The sequence below is a fragment of the Odocoileus virginianus genome, chromosome 29, assembly GCF_023699985.2.
Source record: "Odocoileus virginianus isolate 20LAN1187 ecotype Illinois chromosome 29, Ovbor_1.2, whole genome shotgun sequence".
Lineage (NCBI taxonomy): Eukaryota > Metazoa > Chordata > Mammalia > Artiodactyla > Cervidae > Odocoileus > Odocoileus virginianus.
The window spans coordinates 4607273-4634800 of record NC_069702.1 but is presented as its reverse complement, the minus strand read 5'-3'; the positions used below and the strand labels follow the sequence as shown (position 1 = coordinate 4634800).

The 27528-nt window shown below is 51.3% G+C and overlaps 1 protein-coding gene across 1 annotated transcript in view; it reads right to left on the bottom strand.

Moving 5' to 3' along the window:
• Nucleotides 1–447: 447 nt before the first annotated feature.
• LOC110148609 (epididymis-specific alpha-mannosidase-like) overlaps nucleotides 448–27528 on the bottom strand; it is a 41548-nt gene continuing 14467 nt past the window's right edge. The window contains exons 7-19 of the mRNA XM_070457983.1: nucleotides 24348–24459; nucleotides 22102–22292; nucleotides 21720–21858; nucleotides 18457–18590; nucleotides 16590–16864; nucleotides 8808–8999; nucleotides 8047–8299; nucleotides 6830–6940; nucleotides 6563–6755; nucleotides 5441–5589; nucleotides 3668–3772; nucleotides 2470–2600; nucleotides 448–610 (exon numbers count right to left, since the gene is read on the bottom strand). Of these exons, the coding sequence (XP_070314084.1) occupies nucleotides 523–610; nucleotides 2470–2600; nucleotides 3668–3772; nucleotides 5441–5589; nucleotides 6563–6755; nucleotides 6830–6940; nucleotides 8047–8299; nucleotides 8808–8999; nucleotides 16590–16864; nucleotides 18457–18590; nucleotides 21720–21858; nucleotides 22102–22292; nucleotides 24348–24459 (2073 nt within the window). The 3' untranslated portion in view covers nucleotides 448–522. The remainder of the gene's footprint in view (nucleotides 611–2469; nucleotides 2601–3667; nucleotides 3773–5440; nucleotides 5590–6562; nucleotides 6756–6829; nucleotides 6941–8046; nucleotides 8300–8807; nucleotides 9000–16589; nucleotides 16865–18456; nucleotides 18591–21719; nucleotides 21859–22101; nucleotides 22293–24347; nucleotides 24460–27528) is intronic.

The window sequence follows — 27528 nt, the reverse complement described above, 5'->3', positions numbered from 1 at the left end:
TCTTTTGGTGGCCCAAACTTCAGGGCCTTTTTGCTGGACAGGTGTCCCCTGGGGCAGGGGAGGAGTCTGGGGTTGGACTCCCAGTTTGATCCACACACCAAGCCTGCACGGCAGCTCCCTTCATTGCACAGTAGGCAGAGCCAGGCCCTTGCAAGAGTGTGGCCACCCTGGGGTGGGTGCCCAGCATGCAGCAGTGGACTTGCTGAGATCTGGCAGGGTTGCAGGCCTTTTGGTATCCCTGTGGATTATTGCTTCTGTCTTTGGGAGAACACCTGGCTTTGACTCTTGCAGGTGAAGCAGGAGTGTGAGCATGTGTGAAGCTACCATCTGTGACAGGAGAGGAGACAGAGGGCCGGCTCCAGTGGGCAGGGGAAGACATAGGTCCTTAATGCAATTTTATTTAAGAAGTCAGAACACCCCCATCCATCCATTTCTTGCCATTAGCCCACCAGCTTAGCAGCTGTTCCCCTCATCCCTCTAGGCTGCTTTTCTGTATCCTGGGACCAAGAATCTGCCAAGGGCTCACCACTCTTGAAAGTGAATGAAGAACGTGCGGATCTCCTTCGGGTAGATGGTGATGTTGGGGCCTCCCAGGGGTGGTGAGGGACGACTGAATTTGCCTGGGAGCAGAGAGGGTCTGTCCAGCACAGCCCCTGGACCACCTGCTTCCCGAGGCCCCCTCCTCCCAGCATCCCCCTGGCAACACGGCGCCTGCTGCGTCTGTGGCTCCCACTGTGACCACAGCCCTCAGCGGCCCCCTCTTGATAGGACTCCACTGCTGGGGAGGCCTCTTTCATATCTGGCCTCCCCTGAGGGCACAGCACAGTCGAGACATGTATCTCCTTGGCCTCGTATCTCCATGGGTTGTGGCACCATATATATGCCTAAGAGTAATCTTCTTACTGAGGCCATGAGGGGGCCCTGCCCTTGATCTCAATGGGCTCTCCTTAGACGCACCCTGGAGTTTAGGCTTTATGCTTGGGATGAAAGTTGTTCATCCATTCATCCACACATGCTACCATCCATCCATCCACCCCTGAATCCAATTCCTCCACCCATCCATTGTTGTCACTCCATCCAACCTCCAGTCATCCATCAAACATCCAGCTTCTTTCCATCTGTCCTCTCATCCATCCACCCATGCATACATCATCCATCCATGTTCCTTTCTTCATTCCATTCATCTTTCATCCATCCATTATCCAACCATTTATCTTCCTGCATCCATACTTTCCTTCCTTCCTTACATCCTTTTTTGCCAATTAAATACCCTTCATTCCATCAGTCTATAATGCATTGGCTAGGTGTCTACCAAAATCACTGCAGATGGTGACTGCAGCCATGAAATTAAAAGACACTTGCTCCTTAAAAGAAAAGCTATGACCAACATAGACAGCACACTAAAAAGCAGAGACATTACTGTGTCAACAAAGGTCCATCTAGTCAAGGCTATGGTTTTTCCAGTGGTCATGTATGGATGTGAGAGCTGGACTATAAAGAAAGCTGAATGCCGAAGAACTGATGCTTTTGAACTGTGGTGTTGGAGAAGACTCTTGAAAGTCCCTTGGACTGCAAGGAGATCAAACTAGTCAATCCTAAAGAAACTGGAAGTCCTGAATATTCATTGGAAGGACTGATGTTGAAGCTGAAACTCCAATACTTTGGCCACCTCATGTGAAGAACTGACTTATTTGAAAAGACCCTGATGCTGGGAAAGATTGAAGGCAGGAGGAGAAGGGGACGGCAGAGGATGAGATGGTTCGATGGCATCACTGACTTGATGGACATGAGTTTGAGTAAGCTCTGGGGGTTGGTGATGGACAGGGAAGCTTGGCGTGCTGCAGTCCATGGGTTTGCAAAGAGTCAGACATGACTGAGTGACTGAACTGAACTGCGGTGTTTACCTACATACCCAGACTATGCTGTGTGCAATAGATAAAGAAGAGATAAACAGGTCAGAGCCAACTGACAAGGAAGGAGGAGCACAGGAGGCACCTGACCCAGACATGAACCCGAGGGAGCCTGACTAGGAGCTGGTCCAGATGAAGGTCAGAGGCAAACCAGGTGGAGGAGGCAGCACTGGTAAATGCTGGGAGGCAAGAAGTAGCCTGGGGTTCACGGGAGTAAGTGTCGGGTATGCAGACATTGCACGCCATGGAGGGCATCACAACCCCTCGGGGTACACATGCAAACCTTGGGCTCATCTGGACATGGGTGGGGGGTGTGGTCTCGAACACACATGTGCACACACATTCACATAGCCACACACACATGGACACACACACTCTGTGTGGAGCCCTGGAAGATGGAAACTGAACTGAAACTTAGAGTCTAAAAATTTCTTTGGCTGATGCAGGAAGGTTGAGACCCAGAGAAGGAGGATGGCCAGCTCCAGGTCACACAAGGCCTCAAGGGCAGGGCTGGGGTCTGGATGGGGGTCAGGCTGGGGACCCAGGGCAGGGTCAGGACCAGGCAGAACCTCTGTAGCGGTGAAAGTCCCGCGTACTCCAGGTCCAGCGATGTATCTTCCTCACGTCCCAGGTCCCTGTGAGCGAACGCTCCTCCACGGACACCACGGAGCCCAGTCCCCGCAGCACAGACTGCAGGACAGAGCAAGGGAGGGGTGAGCACCCGGACTCCAGATCTGAGCAGAGACCCTGACACAGCAGGGCGGCCGCACCAGGGCCCAGGGCCCAGCATCCCCCACATTCATTGTAGAGCAAGTCCCTGCAGGAGGAGGGGCAGCCCCATTTTACAGGTGAGGACCTGAGGCTGGGGGCAGCTGATGCCCCAGTGCTGGCTGATCAGCACGCCCAGCAGGTGGCGGGCACATTGAGCCACTCCAGCATCGAGTGCCTGTCTCTCCGCGATTCTCCCAGGAGCCCTGCGTGGTCCTGGGATGATGTCAGTTATGTTCTGCATCCCTTTTTCCCGAATAAGCATCAAACCAGCCTCCAGGCTGAGAGGGGAGGTGGATGAACAGTCTTCCTGGGAAGAAAGGACAGGCGGCTGCCCCAAGGGCGGGGGTTGTTCTGCAGGACCCTCCCTGAGCTGGGGGAGGGGAAGGCTTGGAGGGCAGGCTCCCTGTGCTGCTCCCATCTGCCCTCTGCCTTTACATCTGCTCCTGAGGGCCGTGCCAACATGGGAGGGCAGAGGTCGGGGTCGGGACACTGACACCCATCAGGTGTGCTAGGTGCCAGGCACCTGCGTGCACACAGTCCCTCCATAGCCTCTCAGCATCCCTGTGGGCAAAGACTCTCTCCTCCCCATTTATAGGTGAGGAGACTGAGGCCCAGAACCCAGGGGCCCACGAAGCCCAGAGGAGGCACCCAGACTCGCCCCTGGACTGTGTGATCACCCACTAGGGAGTCTGCAAGAATCTGTTCACTTTCTTATTATACATGTAACTTCTGTGTTATGTAAGAAGATGTGCTACAAGAAAAAATGATAAACAAAATACATGTGTGCTACATGATGGTAAATTCAGAAGACCATTGTGAGGGAGGGTGAGGGACCCCCAGGTTCCTTTGTGAGACCACCCTGATGTGGTATTTGCCAGGTGCCATCTGAGTCTGGATAGTCACACCAGACGGTGTGACTCCCGATGGTGCATCCTCCTGGGGGCCTGACTCTGTGATGTTGGAGCAGGACATGGAAGGCAGGTTACCTGCAGGTTCACTGTCACAGGCTGAGACAGCACGGGGTCCTGGTCCACCTCATACAGGTGCTGGAGCCGCAGCAGGACACGGCGGAGGTCTGCCCTGGCCTCGTGCTTTCGGTCTTAGGGACAGAAGGAAGGTGGCCGTGAGGACAACAGTGTCTGCCTGGCACTTTACACTCTCGCCTCCATTTCACTTCAACCTCCCTCGGAGGCAGCTAACACAGCCCCACTTTGCAGATGAGTCAAACAAGGCTCAGAGAGGGGCGGCCACTTGCCCAGACACACAGCTGATGTGCATCAAGAAGGAGCGGGGCTGGGGGGTGGGGGGGATTCCAAGCCTTGGCCTCCCAGTTTCGGTCTTAGGGATAGAAGGAAGGTGGCCATGAGGACAACAGTCTCTGCCTGGCACTTTACACTCTCACCTCCATTTCACATCTTCAACCTCCCTCGGAGGCAGCTAACACAGCCCCACTTTGCAGATGAGCCAAACAAGGCTCAGAGAGGGGCGAGCACTTGCCCAGATACACACAGCTGGTGTGCATCATGAAGGAGCGGAGAGGATTCCAACCCAGGTGCAGCCAAAGTGACCGCCTCCCACTGCCCACACCAGGGCTGTTCCAGCCATCTGAAAGTCTTCGTTCTTGTTCACTGAGGTGAGGTCCTCATTGGGCCTGTCCCTCCAGCCTCCTGTTCCCTGGAAGATTCTCTCTGCCCCAGCCCCTGTGAAGGGGGGTGTGGCCTTGTAACCCTGAGGATGAGGCACCATCACAAACGTGACTGTACACAGTCACTGCTGTGTTATTTCTGCCACTGAGACCAAGGAAATGTGTTGTAACACAGCTCCCACCTGCTGGTCCTTTGAGACCCAGTGAGAAGGGCCATCCTGCCAATCCCCCGAACACGGGGACAAAATGACCTGTGCTGTGGGAGGACAGTGATGCTGTGGGCTCCTTGTTACTTTGCATAAGAAGTCTGCAATGTCTCTTGTCTTAGTGCCGAGGTTAGGGACTGGAGCTCTAGAATCAGGGAAGGACTTCCCAGGGCAGAACATGAAGTTGATGAGGATAATGGTGATGAAGGTGGTGGAGATGATAATGATAATGATGGCAATGATCATGCTGGTAGTGATTCCTTGAGGTTTCAAGAATCATGAGAGGCAGCAGGCCTCACGGCATCCCTTGTGGCTGTGGCTCCCCTGGCTCAGTCTATACCGATCTCTCTCTAACAGGATGGGCTTGACCAGCCCAGCCACTTTTGTCTACAGAGTTGAGCCACACTCAGCAACAGCCCTCTATCAGGGACAAAGATGACCTTTGGCCTCTGCCTCTTTTTCCTCCTTCTTCCCATTCCACAGACACTTCTGCTGGAGGGTGACAGCCCTTGGTGGGTCTCTGAGAGCAGGAGGGCGGCTGAGGCATGGTGAGCCCTGCCGCTGAGATACACGGAGTGTAACAGAGCAGGCATGGGGGAGCAGACGCCTTGGTGATGTGACTAATGGGCTCCTGGCAGTTGTTTCCTCCTCCAGGAAGCCCTCCCTGATCCCCTGCTGGGGGCTTCCCTCTGTACACAGTCACTGCATACGATGTTATCCAGACCCACCCTGTTCCTGCTTGCTGAGTGACCTGCCTCCCTGAGGGCCTCAGATCCCTCATTGGGCAGATAAGGGAACCAGGTGACCTCACAGAGCCTGGACGACTCTGCGGAGAGCCCCTCTGTCCAGTGATGGGCTGGGGGGCCAGGCTGGCATGTGGAGGCAGGAGTGAGTCTGGACACCTGAACACCTGCCTCACCTTTCCGGAGAGTCCGCAGGTGCTCTTTGTGGCTTAAGCTGTACTTCCAGCCAGGGATGCTGAGGATCTGCAGGTGGACGCTTGGGGGCAGCGTCACAGCCTCTTGCTGCCTGGAGCCTGAGCCACGCAGGGCAGTCTCTGCAAGGCAAATGGACAACAAGGAGAGGCTTTGGGCCAAACTCTCCTCCTGACACTCACAGCTCGCCACACTAAGTCCCCCGCTTCATCTGATCTCCCTCCCTCCCACGTGTGGTCCACAGGGCAGGCAGCCTGAAGCACCTGTTCATGCAAAAGCCCCAGCCTGCCTTGACTCTCTAGTCCAGCCGGTTCAAACTGCAGCCCGGGAGATGGGACCAGAGAGAAGACGCCATTTCTCCCAGAACTTGCAGGGAGTTCACACAGAGACCCGCTCTGTGAACAAGGTCTCAGACGCCAGCTCCCGTGCTGACATCTATCGCTGCCTCTGCCCAGACGGACTCAGCCCTCCTCTTCCAGGAGATGCTCTGGGCTCCAGCGGGAGCCGCCATGGCCTCACAACTCCCAGGCCTCAGTGATTGGTCGGGCTTGGGTCACGTGATTCGATCAGGGGCCAATCAGAGCCTTTCCCTGGGATCTCGGCTCTTGAAACAGGAGTCTCAAGACTCCTTCCCTGGGGCTTCCTTGGTGGCTCAGAAACTGCCTGGAATGCAGGAGAGCCGGCTTTGATCCCTGGATCAGGAAGATCCCTGGAGGAGGAAATGGCAACCCATTCCAGTATTCTTGCCTGGAGAATTCCTTGGACAGAGGAGCCTGGTGGGCTACAGTCCGTGGGGTCACAAAGAGTCGGACGCGACTTGGTGACTAACATACACACGTGCGCGCACACGCGCACACACACACACACACACACACACACACACACAGCTATATGACCTTAAACGAGCCATTGAACCCTCTTTGCACCTCAGAATGCCCACATTTAAAATGAGAGGCCTGGATCTGAGGCGTCTGGTCACTTCCTGCCCTGAAGTCGGCCAGATCCCTGAAGGCACCAGCTCAGCCGCATCCCTAGACAGGGCGGCTCACCCGGGGGCAGTGATGACAGGTGCACTGAAAGGACCCCCCACCTCACCATTCATCTCTCTGAGCATCACAACGGGCCGGTGCTGCAGTGCCAGCCCACTCCTCTGGCGCAGGCCACTGGTGAGGGTCCAGGATCCCAGCAGGAGCCAGAGCACCGGGTGGACGACCGACGAGTCGTTCAGTGTGAGGTCGTTGTCCAGGGCCCACTTGTCATTGTTCCACAGTCGCCGGTGGAGCATCACCTGCAGGGGACAACTGCCTGACCGGGCCTGCCTGGGCCCTGGGCTGCTTGTGAGTGACCAGAGGGGCCTCCTACCTCCACCTGCCCATTCCCTTGGCTGGAGACGCCGTGCGCCTGCTCGGACAGCAGCACCAGCCTGCTTCGTCTGTCCTGGATGAAGGCTGACTGCACCATGGGGTAGTAGTTCTGTGGACAGAAACATTGGCAGCCTGGTGGAGGGGGCAGTGGGCCAGGTCAGCCAGCAGGCCCGGGGTCTCCCTGTGGCCCCAGGCGGCCCCCTGCATGGGCGCAGCAGCAGCCGAGGGTGGCATGGTAGACAGGGGGAGGGGCTCTGAGTTCTGAGATGGATGCACTGGGATTCAAAGCCAGCTCCACTGCTTCCTGACCTTATGCCCTGGGGGACCCAGCCCACCTGAGCCTCCAGTTTCCCCATCTGTAAAATGTGCCCAAAAGGTCCCCCTGCTGCAGGGAGACAATGAGGCATCTATGCCAGTCCAGCCTGAGATGGCCCCCAGCCAGGGGTTCCCAAATAGAAAGGGGCTGGTGTCTGGGCTGGAAAGCACTCACACAGCCCTGCCCTTTGCTCTGTTGGAGCAAGATGTCCTGGGCTGATGGTCCTGGACCCTCTGGAGCCCAGACCACAGTGGGTGAGGACCAGCCACAGAGATGAAGGGACAGAAGCTCATGGAAGACAGAGGAGGGAGGGATCAAACGCCCTCTCAGGTCCCCGGGTTTAAGGAGAGACAACTAATAAGGATGGAGGCTCAGGAGGTGCCCAGCACAATGATGCCTCTGGATCATCCCAGCCCTCAGCACAGCTCTGGGGGAGGTCACTCACTTCCCAGGAGAGAACCGAGGCCCAGAGACATCCAGGGACTCGCCTAAGGTCATGCTGCTGGAGGGAGAGGCCCTGGGAGCTGATTGATTTTGGAGTTCAGCCCCTGCTCAGCTCTCCCTGGAAGACAGGCTGTGGCTCAGCTCAGAGCAGCCAAGGAGGGTCATACCCCGTTCAGGCCTAGACAGGTACCATCCGATTAATCCTCAAGTAACCCCCAGTGGGTCATCCATTGACTGAGGAGGACCCGTGGTGCACACAGACCTCAGGGACATGCCTCACACATGGTGACCCCAGACTCTGAGACCACGTCTGAACACGCCTGGGCCACGGGCCTGAGGGGCAGACACCCTAGGGGAGATGCGCTGGAGCTTAAGGGATCTCTCCTGCCTTCTGGAAACCTGCCATCAAGACTGTATCTCTGGCTGCCATGCCCCCAGGACAGCTCAGGGCGTACCTGAGCGATGATGTTGTTCGTGTAGTTCCTGTAGGGCCTGCGCTGCATCTGGTAGCCGTTGTTGTCCGAGTAGAGGACCCGCCCCGTGTTCAGGTCGGTGCTGGTCCTCAGGATGGCCTCACGGTTCAGCTCCAAGGGGCCCACCCGGTACTCCTGCTCTATGCGATGGCAGAGCAGCTCCCCGTCAGAGCTCTGGGGCCCGTGGGCCAGCCGGGAGTAGATGGCGAACGTGGGCTCCCTGTCATCCACCTCCCTGGAGGAGAAGCAGGACACATAGGTCAAGCCCAGTGAGCCTTCTGGACGCCCCGCCCTTCTTTCTTCCTTTGTCTTCCTCCCTCCATCCTTCCTGCAGCCAGGAAGGATGCTTGGGAGCATCCTTGGGGATGCATCCAAGGGGAGCCTGCTTGGAATAGATAACAGGAGGGACCCTGTCCTCTGAAGACTCTGGGTACCCAGCCACGCCTGGGGGCTCTGTCTGTCCTGATGGAAACACAAGAACTGCTCTCGTGCTGGTCACTGTCACCGTGGTCTCCTGTCCCACTTCTGGACTCAGGTGCCCCCAAGGTGACACAGCGCAGGCCAGAGAGCAGGCCTGCAGAGAGTGGAGCAGCTCATGACGTCATGGGGCTTTGGAGGAAGGACCGTGCACCAAGCCCAGGTCCAGGGGCTGGGTTTCTGAAGCAAGGACGGGCCCCCATTGCCTCAGTCACCTGCCTGTGAGCACCTCCACGTGCTGAGCACAGCCAGGGGGCCGCCCTCACCTGTAGAAGTCCTGCCGGATCTCAGTCACCAGTGGCCCCGCCACGATCTCCATCCTCACAGCCTCCCACGCGGGCTTTGCTCTACCACTGGGTCTAAACACATAATTGTCTGAAATGGGGCCTTGATCAAAATCACTCTTCGCGTGATACTCCATGAAAGTCTGGGTCACCTGGACTGTTTGGTTACTCCACCTGCACAGAAAGGAAGGAGAAAACAGCGTCATCATCTTGGACAATGTGTCATCCTTATGCTAGAAGCAGGCTCACAGAGCCTCTATGGAGATGCCAGCCTGTAACCAGGGGTGGACACAAACAACCTCCTCGGCTCTTCAGTGACAGCTATGAGGGCACTGAGTGAAGTTCACGCACTTGGCTCGGAGGAGAGCGGGCTGGACCCACCAGAGCCCACGCGGCATCAGACCCTATCTGTGTCCAGGAGCGGATCCCACCGAGGAGGGCACACAGGCTCGGTGCAGGCTCCTGAGGATACAAGCAGCGAGTGTATCATGTCTGCAGAGGCTGTGCCTTCACTGGCCTGGCCCCATTATCCTAGATGCCAGCAGGGGGATATCTACTCCCTCAGGAGGGCATCAAGCCAGGACACTGTGGAAGTCTGTCACTCTGGTGCTGTCCCCATGTCACTTGCCAGGGCCTTCACTTAACCTTCATCCTTTTCTCTGGACCCCCACAGGCAGGGATTATGAACCCATCTCAGGACGGAGGCATAGTGCACTAGGAGATATGACCTCATTTCCTGAGATCCCACACGCAGGAAGTGCCAAGGAGGACTCAGGTTCAGTTCCAAACCCAGACTCCATTCTCACCCCCTTAGGTTAGGACTGGAGGTGTGCATACACTGGGGATAAAGGAGGAATTGGCTCAGAGCCTTGCACACATGGGTTTGCACTGTCCCCCTGGGTGTGGCCTAAACAAAGGCACAGCTATGCATTTGTATCCCAGCTGGCCTGTCTGAGAGAAGGGTTGAAGAAGTGACATGTCTGTGCCCCTTTGTGAATTTCTTTTTTTTAATTTTTATTTATTTATTTTTTTTTTTACAAGGTAATATTGGATTTATTAGATAGGGTATTACTCAGTTCTTTTTTTTTTTTTTTTTTTAGGCTAATTACTTTACATCATTACAGTAGTTTCCTTTGTGAATTTCTGTAGGGTTCTTGTGGCCAAGGAAAGAAGAGGTCTTGGAGGAATGCCCTCCTGAGCTCCTTAGAAGAGGAGAGGAGGAAAAGAACCCTTTTCATTAGTCTGGAACCCAAGCCTTTCTCATCTGACCCCAGGCTCCGGCCCCTAGCTTCCTTTCATAAGAGTTCCTCACAGTGCCATGTTGAAACTTGCAAGTCAAACACCACTATGGGAGACATTCACAAATCATGCACCTGATGATGGACGTGTATCTAGAAAATAGAAAGAACTCTTATTATTGTTGTTGTTCAGTCAATGAGTCAGGTCTAACTCTTTGTGACCCCATGGACTGCAGCAAACTAGGTTCCCTTGTATTCCGCTATCTCCCAGAGTTTGTTCAGATTTATGTCCATTGAGTCAGTGGTGCTATCCGAGCAACTCATCCTCTGTCACACCATTCTCCTTTTGCCTTCAGTCTTTCCCAGCATCAGGGTCTTTTCCAATGAGTCGGTTCTTTGCATCAGGTGGCCAAAGTATTGGAGCTTCAGCTTTAGCATCAGTCCTTCCAATGAATATTCAGGGTTGATTTCCCTTAGGATGAACTGCTTTGATCTCCTTGCAGTCCAAGGGACTCTCAAGAGCCTTCTCCAACACCACAGTTCAAAAGCATCAATTCTTTGGTGCTCAGCCTTCTTTATATTCCAGCTCTCACATCCATACGTGACCACTGGAAAAAGCATAGCTTTGATATATATTGGACTTCCCTGGTGGCTTAGATGGTAAAGCATCTGCCTACAATGCAGGAGACCCGGGTTTGATCCCTGGGTCGGGAAGATCCCCTAGAGAAGGAAATGGCAACCCATTCCAGTACTCTTGCCTGGAAAACCCCATGGACAGAGGAGCCTAGTAGGCTACAGTCCATGGGGTCACAAAGAGTCAGACACAACTGAGCAACTTCACTTCTAATTCTTCTTCTTGATCTATATGGACCTTTGCTGGCAAAGTGATGTCTCTGCTTTCTAATACACTATCTAGGTTTGTCAAAGCTTTCCTTCCAAGGAGTACGTGTCTTTTAATTTCATGGCTGCAGTCACCATCCACAGTGATTTTGGAGCCCAAGAAAATCAAATGTGTCATTACTTCCATTTTGTCCCCTATTTGCCGTGAAGAGGTGGGACCAGATGCCATGATCTTAGTTTTTCGAATGTGGAGTTTCAGGCTGGCTTTTTCACTTTCCTCTTCACCTTCATCAAGAGGCTCTTTAGTTCCTCTTCACTTTCTGTCATTAGAGTAGTATCATTTGCATACCTGAGGTTGTTGATATTTCTCCCAGCAATCTCGATTCCAGCTTATGATTCATCCAGCCCAACATTTTGCAAGATACACCCTGCACATAAGTTAAATAAGCAGGAAGACAATATACAACCTAGATGTCCTCCTTCCCCAGTTTGCAACCAGTCCACTGTTCCATGTCCACTTCTAACTGTAGCTTCTTAACCTGCATACATGTTTCTCAGGAAAAGGATAAGGTGGTCCGGTATTCCAGTCTATTTCAGAATTTTCCACAATTTGATGTGATACACCTAGTCAAAGGCTTTAATGTAGTCAATGAAGCAGACATCTTCCTAGAATTCCCTTGCTTTTCTATGATCCAATAAATGTTGGTAATTTGATTTCTGGTTCCTCTGCCTCTTCGAAACTGAGCTTGTACATCTGGAAATTCACTTATTGCGGAAGTCTGTCTTGAAGGATTTTGAGCATAACCTTGCTAGAGTTGGTGCAAAATAATTGTGGTTTTTGCATTGTTGAAATTTGTAGTTTGATATTGGAATACATTCTTAAATAAATGAAGTTATATGTCATTTTAATGTGCATTTCTCACTTTATGTTTTTCTGCCAATGACATTACTTCCTGTTTGTTTTATATTTATTTTAGGCTACAGAAATTATGTTAGATAAAAAGCAAATTTCAATGATTTTCTTATTTGAGTTCAAAATGAGTTGTAAAGCAGCAGAGACAATGTGCAACATCAACAATGCATTTGGCCCAGGAACTGCTAACAAATGTACAGTAAAGTGATGGTTCAAGAAGTTTTGCAAGGTAGATGAGAGTCTTGAAGATAAGGAGAATATTGGCTGGCCATCGACAGTTGACAACAACCAATTAAGAGCCATCATCAAAGCTGGGCCTCTTACAACCACATGAGAAGTTGCCAAAGAATTCAATGTCGATATTCTACCATCATTCAGCATTTGAAGCAAATTAGAAAGATAAAAAAGCTTAATAAATGGGGGCCTCATGAGTTGACTACATGAAAGCCTTTGACTGTGTAGATCACAATAAACTGTGGAAAATTCTGAAAGAAATGGGAATACCAGACCACCTGACCTGCCTATCAAGAAACCTGTATGCAGGTCAGGAAGCAACAGTTAGAACTGGACATGGACCAACAGACTGGTTCCAAATAGGAAAAGGAGTACGTCAAGGCTGTATATTGTCACCCTACTTATTTAACTTATATACAGAGTACATCATGAGAAATGCTGGGCTGGAAGAAGCACAAGCTGGAATCAAGATTGCCAGGAGAAATATCAATAACCTCAAATATGCAGATGACACCACCCTTATGGCAGAGAGTGAAGAGGAACTAAAAAGCCTCTTGATGAAAGTGAAAGAGGAGAGTGAAAAAGTTGGCTTAAAGCTCAACACTCAGAAAACTAAGATCATGGCATCTGGTCCCATCACCTCATGGTAAATAGATGGGGAGACAGTGGAAACAGTGTCACACTTCATTTTTGGGGGCTCCAAAATCACTGTGGATGGTGACTGCAGCCATGAAATTAAAAGACGCTTACTCCTTGGAAGGAAAGTTATGACCAACCTAGAGAGCATATTAAAAAGCAGAGACATTACTTTGTCAACCAAGGTCCGTCTGGTCAAGGCTATGGTTTTTCCAGTGGTCATGTATGGATGTGAGAGTTGGACTGTGAAGAAAGCTGAGCACTGAAAAATTGATGCTTTTGAACTGTGGTGTTGGAGATGACTCTTGAGAGCCCCTTGGACTGCAGGGGGATCCAACCAGTCCATCCTGAAGGAGATCAGTCCTGGGTGTTCATTGGAAGGACTGATGCTGAAGCTGAAACTCCAGTACTTTGGCCACCTCACGCGAAGAGTTGACTCATTGGAAAATACCCTGATGCTGGGAGGGATTGGGGGCAGGAGGAGAAGGGGACGACAGAGGATGAGATGGCTGGATGGCATCACCAACTCGATGGGCATGAGCTTGAGTGAACTCTGGGAGTTGGTGATGGACAGGGAGGCCTGGTGTGCTGCGATTCATGGGCTCGCAAAGAGTCGGACACGACTGAGTGACTGAACTGAACTGAACTGAACATGAGCTGACCAAAAATAAAAAAAATTGGCCTTTTGAGTCTCATCTTCTCTTATTCTATACAACAATGATGAAACAATTCTCAATCAAATCATGAAGTGTGGCAAAAGTGGATTTTGCATGACAACCATCAATGACCAGCTCACTGGTTATCCAAGAAGAAGCTCCAAAACGTTTCTCAAAGCCAAACTCGCACTGAAAATGAAAGGTCATGGTCACTGTTTGGTGGTCTGCTGCCAATCTGATCCACCACAGCTTTCTGAATGCCATCAAAACCATTACATCAGAGAAGTATGTTCAGTAAATCTAAAATGCTTCCACAACCTGCAGGAGACAGAAAATGGTTTCCAAGAGTTCATGGTATCCTGAAGCACAGATTTTTATGCTATAGGAATAAACAAACTTTTTTCTCATTGGCAAAAATATGTTAACTGTAATGGTTCCTATTTTGATTAATAAAGGTGTATTTGAGCCTAGTTATAATGATTTAACAAGCTTCCCAGGTAGCACTACAGGCAAAGAACCCTCCTGCCAATGCAGGAGATGTAAGCCTTGTGGGTTAGAGTTCTGGGTTGGGAAGATCACATGGAGGAGGGCACGGCAACCTACTCCAGTATTCTTGCCAGAAGAACCCCATGGACAGGGAGCCTGGTGGGCTATTATCCACAGGGCCAAAAAGCGTTGGACATGACTGATGTGACTTGGCACACATGCACACACATCAGGATTTAAAATCCACGGTCTGAAACCGCAAATACTTTTGCACCAGCAAAAGGAATTGTTGTGAAATGAGCACAGTTGTACGGTAGCTGGAACATTCTTTGGCACTGCCGTTCTTTGGGACTGGAAGGAAAACTGACCTTTCCCAGTTCCGTGGCCACTGCTGAATTTTCCAATTTTGCTGACATATTGAGTGCAGGACTTAATCAGTATCATCTTTTAGGATTTGAAATAGCTCAACTGGATTTCCATTACCTCCACCAGCTTTGTTTGCAGTAATTCTTCCTAAGTAGAAAGAACTCTTACAACTCCATAATAAAGACCAACCCAATTTTGAGATGGGCAAAAGATCTAAAAAGACATTTCACCAGAGAAGATGCACAAATGGCTAACAGGCCCGTGGAGAGATGCTCAATGTCTGTAGTTCTCGGGGTATGCAAATCAAAGTCACAGTGAGATGCCACAACATATCCACTAGAATAGCTATATCCAAAAGGCAGATAAATACAAGTGTAGGTGGAGATGTGGAGAAATTGGACCCTCATACACTTGGATAAGAATGCAAAATGGTGCAGTCACATGGGAAACAGTCCAGCCATTTCACAAAGAGCTTAACATAAGAGTTTCCTGTGACCTAGTAATTCCACTCCTAGGAACTAACCCAAGAGAAAGGAAAGCTTTTGTCCACACGAAATCTTGTACATTCATTTTCACAGCAGCCTTTTTCACCATAGCCCCAGAGTGGAAACCACCCACATGCTCATGAGATGAGGACTAGATAAATGAACCAAGGGATATCTGTCAGAGGCATATTATTGGGCCCTGAAGAGAAATAATTTCACTCACACTGCAGTGTGGATGAAACTTGGAAAAGTCAGGAAGATAGACAGCAGGACATGAGTTCTCCTCCTGGGAGGCAATGTGTGGGGTTGTGGCTTAGATGTGAGGCATCTGAAGGTGGGCAGAAAGGGGTTGGGAGTTGGAGCTGGCCTTTCAGGGGTTCTGCAGAAGGGGCATGGGGCCCGAGTGATGACAGAGCTCAAGCCGGCCTGCAGACTCCACCTTTCCCGGCCAGACACCAGGGCGGGGGGCACTCAGAACCTGCCAGAGTGACACCCTATTTCTGCTGCTGCCCCACACTCTCTGTAGTCTGTCCTGCCTCTGTGTTTCATGCCCTCTCAAGAAGGACTTGTGGGCTGACTGGAGGACCAAGCCCCGTCAGGGGCAGGGGGGTCCTGCTCTGTTCTTTTAGACTGCTGACAGAGGACAGGCTGAGCCCCAGGTGACACTCACCTCACAGCATTGCACCCTGCCTTCCTCCCCTTCTCTGTCTGCCTCTTCCTTCTCTTTCCTTACCTCACTTTCTTCCAGATGCTCCCCCAAGCTTCCTGCCCACTCCCGCCACCCACAGACTTCTGCTTCTGTTAAGAGATCACATCAGGAAACAGAAGTGGATGTGTTGGACAAGAAGCTGAAGAGGAATAGAAACTGCCTGGGATGAGACCTGAGCATGCACAGGGTGGCTTCAAACTCTGGGGAGCCTTTCCTGGGCTCAGCTGCCAAAGAATGCTGGTGAGTGAATAAATACTTGAATGGATGAATGGATGGATGGATGGAAGGATGGATGGATGAATGAATGAATGAATGAATGAATATGATGGAAGGATGAATGGATGGATGAGTGGATGGATGGATGCATTGATGCATGATGGATGGAAATGTGGAGGGTTAGGTGCATAGATGAGTGGGTGAGTGAGTGCATAGATGGATAGGAGTATGGGTGAATAGATGGATTTTTGTGGCTCTGAATATTAAAAAGTAGATAACATGACTATTACCTATTCCCAAGATGTGATCTGCAATGCCCCGTTTTCCATGAATCAAAACCTTTGGAATGAACAAATTCAAGAAAGGCTGTATGGCAGAGTGAAGTAAGCCAGAAAGATAAAGACCATTACAGTATACTAACACATATATATGGACTTTAGAAAGATGGTAACGATAACCCTATATGCAAAACAGAAAAAGAGACTCAGATGAATAGAACAGACTTGTGGACTCTGGGAGAAGGCGAGGGTGGGATGTTTCAAGAGAACAGCATTGAAACATGTATATTATCTAGGGTGAAACAGATCACCAGCCCAGGTTGGGTGCATGAGACAAGTGCTCAGGCCTGGTGCACTGGGAAGACCCAGAGGGATCGGGTGGAGAGGGAGGTGGGAGGGGGGACTGGGATGAGGAATACATGTAAATCCATGGCTAATTCATTTCAATGTATGACAAAAACTATTGTAATGATGTAAAGTAATTAGCCTCCAACTAATAAAAATAAATGGAAAAAAAAAAAAAAGAAAGGCTGTATGGATCTGGCCTAGATTCCCACAACTAGACATAAACCTGACTGCACTGTAGGGAGCTTCACCACAATCACACCCTCACCCTGAAGCTGAGGAGATGGAGACCCAGAAAGGGCATTACTTGCCCAGGTCCCAGGGTCCTCCTGACCTCAGAGGCAGCAACAGCTGCACCTCACCTCTCCCAGATGCTGTGCATCAAGTTGGTGTCCTTGTCTAGGAACACGGTGTAGCAGTCATTCTCCACAGGCACCAGGCTCCCGCCCGCCGGCCCGCCACTTCTCCTGAGTCTGCGTCCAAACTGCCTGGAGCTGGCCAAGGAGGTCACAGGCTCCAGAGTGCCCTCCTGGGGCCTCCTGCTGGGCTGGATGCTGTAGTGCCGGTAACTGAGTCCTGGGATCGTGGTCAGCACGTGCAGGTCATAGGCAGAGGGCACCTCCTTTGATCTTTGGGCCTGGAAGGCCTGAGGGACAAGATGAATGGTGGATGTCAGGAATGGAAGATGCCTCAGTCTCCTTGGAAACCCTGGGCTTACACACCTGGTGGATGGAGTGCTTGCTCTGCACAGAGACAGCTGGCTCATCCATCACTGGGCTGAGCTGGTTTCCCCTCCTGCATCCTCTCTGCACAACAGAATCAGTCCTCTTCCCCACCCTTCCTCCTTCTCCACCAGGGCTGCAAACCGCCTGCCCTCCTCCCACACTCCCTCCTGTTCCAGGCTCTGAGCCTTTGCTCATGCTGTTCCCTCAACCTGGAAGCCTCGTCTTTGGAGAGTGGGCTCTTGTGTCTTAATCCTCCAACTTCCCCGAGGAGGGAGGTTGCAAGGTCACCCCTGCAGGTCTTTCTCCATCTCCACGTCATCTGATTCAGGCAAGGGAACTGAGAGATGACCCTGAATCCATGTGGGGAGTGGGGGATGGGGCTCACTCTCTAGGAACAGATGTCATCTCTGGGTCCTGTGGGGGAGGATTTAGGGAGCTATGAGCAAATTCATGTTGCTTCTTACAGCCTCCAGCCTGGCCTTTCTCTGAACTAGCAGACACCCTGTCCCCACCCCACACCCCAAACCTCTCCTGAAGGTTTTCCTTCACCACAGTTATCATCTGTCACTTTCTACACTTTCTTATTTTCTTCTTGCCTGGATCCCCCCACTGGAATAGGAGCCCCCTGAGGGCAGGGGCTTTTGTCTACTTGGTTACTAAAGTTTCTCCAGTGCCTAGAGTAATGCCTGACACACAGTAGGTGTTCAATAATATTGAAGTGCATTGACACTTAGGGAGTGCTGCCTTTGGGTGGGGAGGGGGATGCTTTGTTTTGGGTCTGCTCAACCCAACCCCCTCGCCGCCCCTGACCACAACAGGAGAGTCTTCCTCCCCTGTCTCAGTTGAGGACTACTGCCCCGGCCAACAGGTCACCACTCCACACTTCAGCTGTCCACATCTGTGTCTGATCCTTGAGTTCCATGGGGACTTCAGTGTCAGGGACAAGCACTCAGCTAGGGGCCACACCGGACCAGACATTCAGGAGTGTTTGCTGAGTGGCTGACTGATGGCATCACCTCCTCCACCTCCTCCAGGAAGGGCTGGCTGGGTGACAGTAGGGTCACCTCTAGACCCAAGTCAAGCTCCAGGTCTGGGAAGGCCATGGGGAGGGACCACACAGGATATGGGTGTCTCAGAGAGGCAGCTGGGCCCTGCCCGTAACACAACACCTCCATAAGGATGCACATTTAGGACTCCGGATGGACTGCTCATGCAGAGTGGATATTTTCCTGAGAATATATATGCCCCCCATGTAACCTAGACCACTGTGAGACCTTGCAGGGTAAGCACAGCAGAAGGGACTTCTGGTCAACTCAGATGCCCAAAGCCCAGGGTCAGGCCCCTGGGTGGATCCAATGACCCTGATGGTGACTCACCCCTATGACACTGTCCTCACAGTGAGGGCAGCCTGTCACATGTTCCCTTTAGATGCCCACTTCTAGGGGCCCAGCCCAGAGCAGGGGCAGCAACGGGGCATGCACCATAGATGGGATGTCCCCCTTACCTGTGCAGGCACGGGGCGGCCTGACTCGTCTGTGATGCTGACATTGGGGAAGTCCACAGTCAGGGTGATGATGGTGGTGACCGTCCAGGCCAGCGGGTTATAGACCACCGCAAAGCGTCCCCCAGCCTCTGGGCCTGCAGACAGAGAACAGGCTCTACTGCTCGACCTGACCCACCCCTCATCCCTGGTGCCCCTCGGAACAAGGGAAACTGAGGCAGGTGAGACCAGCCCTCAGAGTCCAGGGGGAAGGACAGACAGACACATGGGCTCCTACGTGCAACCCTCTCCTCATCTGTTCCACCTGTGTCCTGGTTCCCAGGAGGGGTGGGGGGGGACATCCCGTTGGGGGGGACATTCCCCCAGAGATGAGCTCCTCACTCATCTTTTCCTGTCATCCCACTTTACTGGTGAGGACACTCAGGTGCAGAGAGAAGGGTCAGCTGTCCAAGGTGACCCATGTCCTAAGGCCTGACTCCAAAGCTTGAGCGCTTGGCAATGTACAGACAGAATTCTCTGGAGCTTGGAGGGTCAAGGTCAACCACCAAGGTCAGCCCCGGAGGCCCTTTGGTATGAACCTGGATTCTCTTTCCGCTCCTTCCCCACCCCACGTGCCCCAGGCTATGACCACGTCTGATGACTCTCGGATCCCTGGACACGGCACACACTGTCCAGTCTCTGGCTTCTGCCCAGGCAGTTCCTGTGGCTGGATGCCTTCCTGGGCTCTCCACCTGCCCCTTGCTTGGGGAGCTGCACCCATGAGCTCATGGGAATGGCTGGTCCTACAAGACACTGGAAGGACCCAGTTCTACCTCCCTTTCTATGACCGTCATCCCCTGCTGACTGCAGTCCCCATGGACAGGATTCCAGTCTGCTGCACCCCTGACCCCAGGGCCCTTCCAGAGTCTGAAGGTAGGATGGGACTGTACACAGACGCAGATCTGAGGTCAGAGCTGGGGAGGGCAGGGGAGGGTGGAGAGGGGAGGGCACAGTGCCAGAGGGTGAGTATGGGCCCTGGGAAGGTGGGCAGGCCACATGCTCCTGCAGGGAGAACAGTTGTCTCTGTTTGCCCAGGATTTTCAAGGATGAAGCCCGTCAGCTCCAGGCAAACGGGGTGATACTGACTCTCCACCTGTGAAACCCTCATAGACAAGAAGCTGGTCACGTGGCAGCCGAGATGTGATGTGCCTCCAAGCTGAGCTCAGGAGGGAGGGCAGGAGTCAGGCTGGCCAAGGTCCCTGAGAAAACTGCATGCTGTCTGCAGAGCTGGGGAGCACTTGGCTAAGGTGCTAGGCTTTCAAGCTAGACTTAAGCAGTCTGTGTGACCTGTGTGACCCTGGGCAGGTCCAGGACCTGTGTGTTGTGCATGTGTCCTCAGCTATGAAGTGAGGACAGTAACAGTTTCAGCTTTCAGGGTGTGATTCCTGTTAAGTCGCTCAATAGTGTGTGACTCTTTGAGACCCCATGGACTGCAGCATGCCAGTCTTCCCCATCTCTCACCATCTCCGAGAGCTTGCTCAAACTCATGTCCATTGAGTTGATGATGCCATCCAACCATCTCATCCCCTGTCATCCTCTTCTCCTCCTGCCCTCAGTCTTTCTCAGTATCAGGTTCTTTTCCAATGAGTCAGCTCTTCACATCAAGTAGACAGACTATTGGAGTTTCAGCTTCAGAATCAGTTCTTCCAAAGAGTATTCAGGGCTGCTACCTTTTAGGATTGACTGGTTTGATCTTCTTGAGTCCAAGGGAATCTCAAGAGTTTTCTTCAGCACCATAGTTCAAAAGCATCAATTCCTCAGCTCTCTGCCTTCTTTATGGTCCAGTTCCCATATCCATACATGACTACTGGAAAGATCACAGCTTTGATTGCATGAATCATTGTCAGCAAAGTGATATCTCTGCTTTTTAATACTCTGCCTAGGTTTGTCAAGGCTTTTCTTCCAAGAAGCAAGGGCTTTTAATTTCATGGCTGCACTCACCATCTGCAGTGATTTTGGAGCCCAAAAAAATAGTCTTCCACTGTTTTCATTTTTCCCCATCTATTGGTCATGAAGTGATGGGACCAGATGCCATGATCTTCGTTTCTGAATGTTGAGTTGTAAGCCAGCTTTTTCACTCTCCTCTTTTACCTTCCTCAAGGGGCTCTTTAGTTCCTCTTCACTTTCTCCCATAATGGTGGTGTCATCTGCATATCTGAGGTTATTGATATTTCTCCTGGCAATTCTGATGCCAGTTTGTGCTTCATCCAGACCAGCATTTCGCATGATGTATTGTGTATGTAAGTTGCATAAGCAAGGTGACAATATAAGCCTTGATGTGCTCCTTTCCCAATTTTGAAGCAGTTTTCATTGTTCCATGTCTGGTTCTAAATGTTGCTTCTTGACCTGCATGCAGGTTTCTAAGGAGGCAAGTAAGGTGGTCTGGTATTCCTATCTCTTGAAGAATTTTCCAGTTTGTTGTGATCCACACAGTCAAAGGCTTTAGTGTAGTCCATGAAGCAGACGTAGATGTTTTTCTGGCATTCTCTTGCTTTTTATGATCCAAGGGATGTTGGCAGTTTGATTTCTGGTTCCTCTACCTTTCCTAAATCCAGCTTGTACATCTGGAAGTTCTCCATTCACATACTGCTTAAGCCTAGCTTGAAAGATTTTGAGCATAACCTTACTAACATGAGAAGTCAGCACAAATGTGTGATCGTTTGAACATCTTTGGCATTACTGTTCCTTGGGATTGGAATGAAAACTGACTTTTCCAGCCCTGTGGCCACTGCTGAGTTTTCCAAATTTGCTGGCACATTGAGTGCAGCACTTCAGCAGCAGCATCTTTTAGGATTTAAAGATGATCTTAAAGGATCATCTTTTAGGATCATCACCCCCATTAGCTTTCTTCATAGTAATGCTTGCTAAGGCCCACTTAACTTCACACTCCAGGAAGCCTGGCTGTAGGTACCTGATCACAGCATTGTGGTTATCAGGTCATTAAGTGTTACATTAAATTGTGCAAACAGTGTGTTTGGCAACATTCAGACTGAGTTAGCATTTATTCCTCCCTCTAGTTTTCACAGCAGCCCTTCCTCAATCACAGGAAACAAGGCTCATAGAAGTAAAGGCACTTGCCTAGCTCACACTGAAATGACAGCCTCCCCTGGACGGGACTCGAGTCTGACGTTCAGATATCCCGGTCCATCCCCTGATCCTCGGGCTCTCTTCTCAGACCGGGGCAGACACCCACCATAGCCCACTGTGCCCCCAGGGGCCTCGCCTACCTGAGTGGGCTGGAGACCTGTCCTGGATGATGGAGGCCATCAGCGTCTGCACCCCTTGCATCCCGCTGCTCAGGTGCTCCACAAACATGTCACCAACCTTGAGGGCGTGAGTCCCGGTGATGGCGTCGTGGTGCTGGACCTGGGCCCCCGCAGGAGCAGGACAAGAGTGGGGTCAGGCCGGCCTCTGCTCAGCACCTGCACACCCACTGGGCCCTGACTCCCCTTCCCTCTCAGCAGCTGCTGCTGGAGAAGCTGGGGGTTTCTCATCTGTAAAGTGGACCTGTAGTGACCAGGGACAGGGAGGTGTGCTGGGCTGGGAAGGGGGAAGCAGACAGCCCAGGAGGGTCCAATCCTGTCCTGTCTCTGGGAGGCCTTGCGTTACCTCGGAGACCGCCCAGCGGAGCTGCTGGAGCTGCTGCAGGCCCCAGGCCGGGTCCAGGTTTGGGTGGGGAGGCGACAGCACGTGGCGTGTGAACATGGACTCCGCGGCATACAGCAGAGTGCTGGCTCGCCTCGCCAGCGCCTTGAGCCCGCCTCGGGAGGCGTAGAATCCAGTCCAGGCGTGATGCATGTCTAGGAGCAAAAGGCCAGGAGTTGGTGGGAGGGCATGCCCACGGAGGCCCCTGAGACCCATCTGGGAAATGCTGAGGAAGATGAGGTCAGAGATGGATCTGCCTGGGTTCCCAGGGACGCAACCTAGGCCAGGGGGTGATCTCAGGGTTCCTGGTCCAGCCAGGTCAGCAGTGGTATGAGATCCCTGGAAGGCCTGGGCAGCTGGCAGGGTCAGGCTGGGCTGGGGCAGGCCTGCAGGGGCCCGAGTGCTGAAGGCCTGTGACGAGGACAAGAATCCCAGTGTGCACTGGGGTGCCTGGGATGCCCTGTGGGGAAGGACCCTGGAGGAGGGATGATGGCAGGACCCAGAGGGAAGGGCCCCAGAGGAGGGATGATGGCAGGACCCAGAGGAAAGGGCTGGAGTGTGGCAGCCCTTGTGTAGCTCTGAGGACAAAGGAGATCCTTCACTGGCCTGCATCTCAGTGGGTCCCTCTGGATGCCTAGCAGGAATGAATGGCAGGGAGGTGGGAGCTGAGATACCCCTGTAGCTACTTCTCTGACCCTGGACAGAGTTACAAGCAGGATTGGGAGGAGACATGCTCAGCACCTTAGGTCTGGGTTGTCTCTCAGCAAGTGTTTCACTTCCCACTCATCTCCACTCCTATGTCTGCTACAGACTGCGCTGTGCCTTCATTCCAAACCATCCTCTCTTGCTGAGTGATCCCAGTGAGGCCCTAGGGTTGGGCAAACTTGGCTGGGTGGTAGGGCCTGATCAGGGTCCCTCGGCTGCCCTGGCTCATGGGGACCTGGCCTCCATCTCCCCCCACTCCCACACCACTTAGCTCCTCTTTCTCTGCAAAGGGGAGCAGGAAAACAGGATCCTTCAAGGATTTTGGCATTGTATGCAATAAGGGTTTCAGAAGTTCGATAATTTGGCCAATACCTTCCCCTGCGGATGCCCTGAGCAAGGCTGGACTGGGGTGTGGAGGGTGTTTCTGCCTCCCCAGCTGTCAGGGGGAGGCTGTGTGTGCATAATTCCTGTCTGGCTTGCAGATAGGGGAGCTGGATCTTCTACAGGGGTCCGCTTGGAGGTGGGTGGGGCTGGACCTGGAAGAGGCGCTGATGCTGGGCTTCCTTCAGGGCAATCAGGCCCTGGACTAGTTTCCTCACACGGAGTGCCCACACCGTATCCAGATGGCACCTGGCCTCCCGGGATGGAGATGCTGCTGTAACTGTCAACAGCTGCCTCTGCTGAGCCCTGGCTCTGGCCGAGGCACTAGGCTATGGGCTCTCCTCATCTCACTTCATTTTCACACTGGATGCTCTAACCAAGATGAACGGCCCCACTTTCCTGACCCAGGACAGTTCCACAGGTGCACACAACCCGGCACAAGGCTCACTCCACGACCTTTCACCCCGAGGCTGTGCCACAGCCAAAACCGTCCTGGCCTCCAGGACACAGCCTTGTGTGAGACAAGGGCCCCCAATAATGACACTGTGGCAACGGGTGAAAAGTGGGGCACTGAGGGGGAGAGGAGACAACCAGTCTAGACTTCAGATCAGGAAAGGCTTCCTGGAGGAGGTGACATGCATGCATGCATGCTCAGTCATGTCCAGCTCTGCCACCCCACAGACTGTAGCCCGCCAGGCTCCTCTGTCCATGGGATTTCCCAGGCAAGAATCCTGGAGTGGCTTGCCATTCCTCCTCTGAGGGATCTTCCCTACCCAGGGATCCAACCCGCATCCCCTGTATCTCCTACAGGTGGGTTCTTTACCACAAGCACCACCTGGGGATGAGAGGAGGCGACACTCCAGGACAATCTGGACTTTGCAGAAAGAGAAGGTGGGCGCGGGGCAGTCCTTCCGGCAGCACTGGAGTAGAAGGCTGCATGTGGCCAGCCTGAGAGGCTCCGGGAGCCCGGAATCCCGCAGAGTGTGGGGGGGTCAGGCAGGAGGGTCGGGGCCTGCAGCTCCCCCAGGGCCCCGAGCAGGCTCCAAGCAGAGGCCTGAGCAGGCGCCGCGTTTGGGGGCCCCTTTCCTCCCTGGCGCCGAATCCCTCCACCCAGAGGCTCCTACCCGAGGAATAGGGCAGGAAGTCTCGCTGGTCTCGGACCGGCCAGGAGAGCTGGTGCGCGTGCACAGCCCGGAAGTAGCTGCCCAGCGTGGCGTACTCCATCGAGACGCCGTGCTTGTAGGTGAACTTGTTGACCTCCTCCATGACACGGTCCATGTTGGTGAACTGCAGCGAGGCGTTGAAGAACTGCCTGTCACAGCCCTGCAGCCGGGGGGACAGAAGCAACGCCCTGCGCCTCTGGGTGCAGAGCCCGGCCTGCACGGGGAGGGCCCCTCTTCTCCCCAGGACCACCCCCCGCCCCCCGCGGCGGGCACGGCCCCGGGCCTGTGCTGTGCGCGTCCTCCTCTCTGTCCGGTTCAGGTCGTTCCCCAGCGCCGGCTGGTCTGACAGCTGCAGGTTTGTGCCCGTTCCAAACAGTCCCCCCCTTCTCCACACTCGCCAGTCCCACCTTTGGCCACCAAACATCTGATCTCCTTCTCTAGGAGACTGGTTTTGTAAAATTCCACAATAGAGATGATTCAGGTTTTGTTTTTCTGTGTCTGATTGACTTCACTTCTTGACTATTTCTTAAACCCCAGCACATTACTAGATATTAATAACCTTAATTATGATAAGAGACTAAACATGAATAAAAAGGACAATGTCTTACTTGAATTTACTGACCTTAATTACATCCTCTGAAAGATATCAAAGTATAAAAACTGATAAATTCTTGAAAATATATAATCTAAATTGTGCTTAAATAGAAAGAATGAACAATCGATTACTAGTAACAAAATTGAACCAGGATTCAAATACCTCTCAAGAAACCAATGATCAACTTTCAGTGGTGATTTCTATCAACTATTGAAGAGGAACTGATACAAATTCTTGTTAGTCTAGTCTGTCCCATAAACTAGAATTGGACAGAAAAGTTTCAATATAATTTCTTGGTCAAATACAAGGCCGAGATCACCCTGACATGAAACTAGGCAAAGAAGCCTCAATATCTCCTCGGAACGTAGACACAAAAATTCTCAACAACACATTAGCAAAACAAATTTAAATACATGAAGACAATATTACACCATCTTCAAGCAGGATTTATTCCAGGAATGCAAGGATTTTTCAACATCCTCAAATCAATCCATGTACTACAACACACTAAGAAAATGCAAGATAAAAATTGTATGATCATCTCAACAGATGCAAAAAAAGCATATGACATAATTCATCTACCATTTATGATAAAAAAATTCTCATCAAAGAAGTGGATGGAAAGTATGTCAACATAGGAGAGATCGTATATGACAGCTGACAACTGACATCAATTCAAGGATGAAAAGATAAAACCTATTCCTGTGAGATCAGGAAAAAGACAAGGGTGATCCCACTCACCACTTATTTAACATGGTATTATAAAGCATAGAGTGCAACAAATAGGAAAGGAAAGACTTGGTAATTGGAACAGAAGCAGTAAAACTCTCACTAATGTCAATTGTAATGGCGTTATAGAAATAGAGATCATATAAAACCCTAAAGACAAATCTTAAATGAATAACAGCAGTAAAGTTGCAAGATAAAAGTATCAACACACATAATCACCTGCTGATTAGTGTTTCCACACACTAATAACAAATCAGCAGAAAGAGAAATGAAGGAAACAGTCCTATTTATAGTTACATCAAAAAGGTAAAATACCTAAGAATACATTTCATGGAGCAGGTGACAGCCCTGCACACTAAAAACTAGACGACACAGTGACGAGAGAAATGGAGGAAGACAGAAGTAAGTGGGAAAATACTCTGTGCTCATGACTGCAAGAGGAGGGGCTCCTTCCCCAAAGCAATCTACAGATTCAATGCAAAACCTAGTAAAACTCCAAAGACGTTTTCACAGAAATAGAACAACCAATCCTAAAATTTGTGAGAATCACAGAAGACTCTGAGTGGTCAGAGCAATCTTTAGTGAGAAGAACAAAACTAGAAGCATCATGCACCCTGATTTCAGACTTCACTGCAAAGTCACAGCAAGCCAAATAATCTGGTACCGACAATAAAAGATACAGATAGATCAATGGGATAGAGTAGAGAGCTCAGAAACAAAGCCATGTGTATATGGTAATTATATCACCATACAGAAAAGGTGTATGGGCAAGGCAAAAGGGCGAGAATATAAACTGGGCAAAGGACATCTTCTACCAAAAGTGGTCTTGTGAAAACTGAACATACTCATGTGTAGAATGAGGTTGGACCACTGCCTGACACTGTACTCAAATAGTAAGTCAGGTTAAGCAAAGACTTGATTGTAACTTCTGGAACTATAAGGGCTTCCCTGGTAGCTCAGCTGGTAAAGAACCCACTTGAACTGCAGGAGACTCCAGTTCAATTCCTGGGTCGGGAAGATCCGCTGGAGAAGGGATAGGCTGCCCACTCCACTATTCTTGGTCTTCCCTTGTGGTTCAGCTGGTAAAGAATCCGCCCACAATGCAGAAGACCTGGGTTCGATCCCTGGGTTGGGAAGATCCCATGGAGAAGGGAACAGCTACCCACTCCAGTAGTCTGGTCTGGAGAATTCCATGGACTTTATAGTCCAAGGGCTCACAAAGAGTAGGATATGTGGAACTATAAAACTTCCAGAAGAAAATGTATGCAGTAAATTCCTCATCATTGGTCTTGATGATGAGTTTTTGTATTTACACCATGTGGAAAGGGATAAACAAGAACAATCAACAAGTAGACTACATCAAACTAAAAGCTTCTGGATAGCAAAGAAACTTCATAAATAAAGACAACCTATGAAATGAAACAAAGTATTTGCAAGTCATAAATCTGAAAAGGGTTAATATCCAAAATATATAAAGAGCACATACAAATCAGTAGTAATAATGCAAACAAGCCAGGTAAAAAATGGACAGAGGTCTTGAAAAGACATTTGTCCAAGGAAGACATGGAGATGAGAACACATGGAAAAAGATGCTGAACAAATCAAACCAGACAGAGGTACAGCCTCACAACTATTAGAACAGCTTTTGTTTATGAGAAAAGAAACAACTAATGTACGTCAGGATAAGGAGAAAAGGAGACATTCATGCACTGTTGGCTTTAATGTAAATTGGCCCAGCCATGATGAAAACAGTATGGAGATTCCTCTCAAAATTAATAATAGAGCTGATCCAGCCATCCCCTTTCTTCACACTTATTC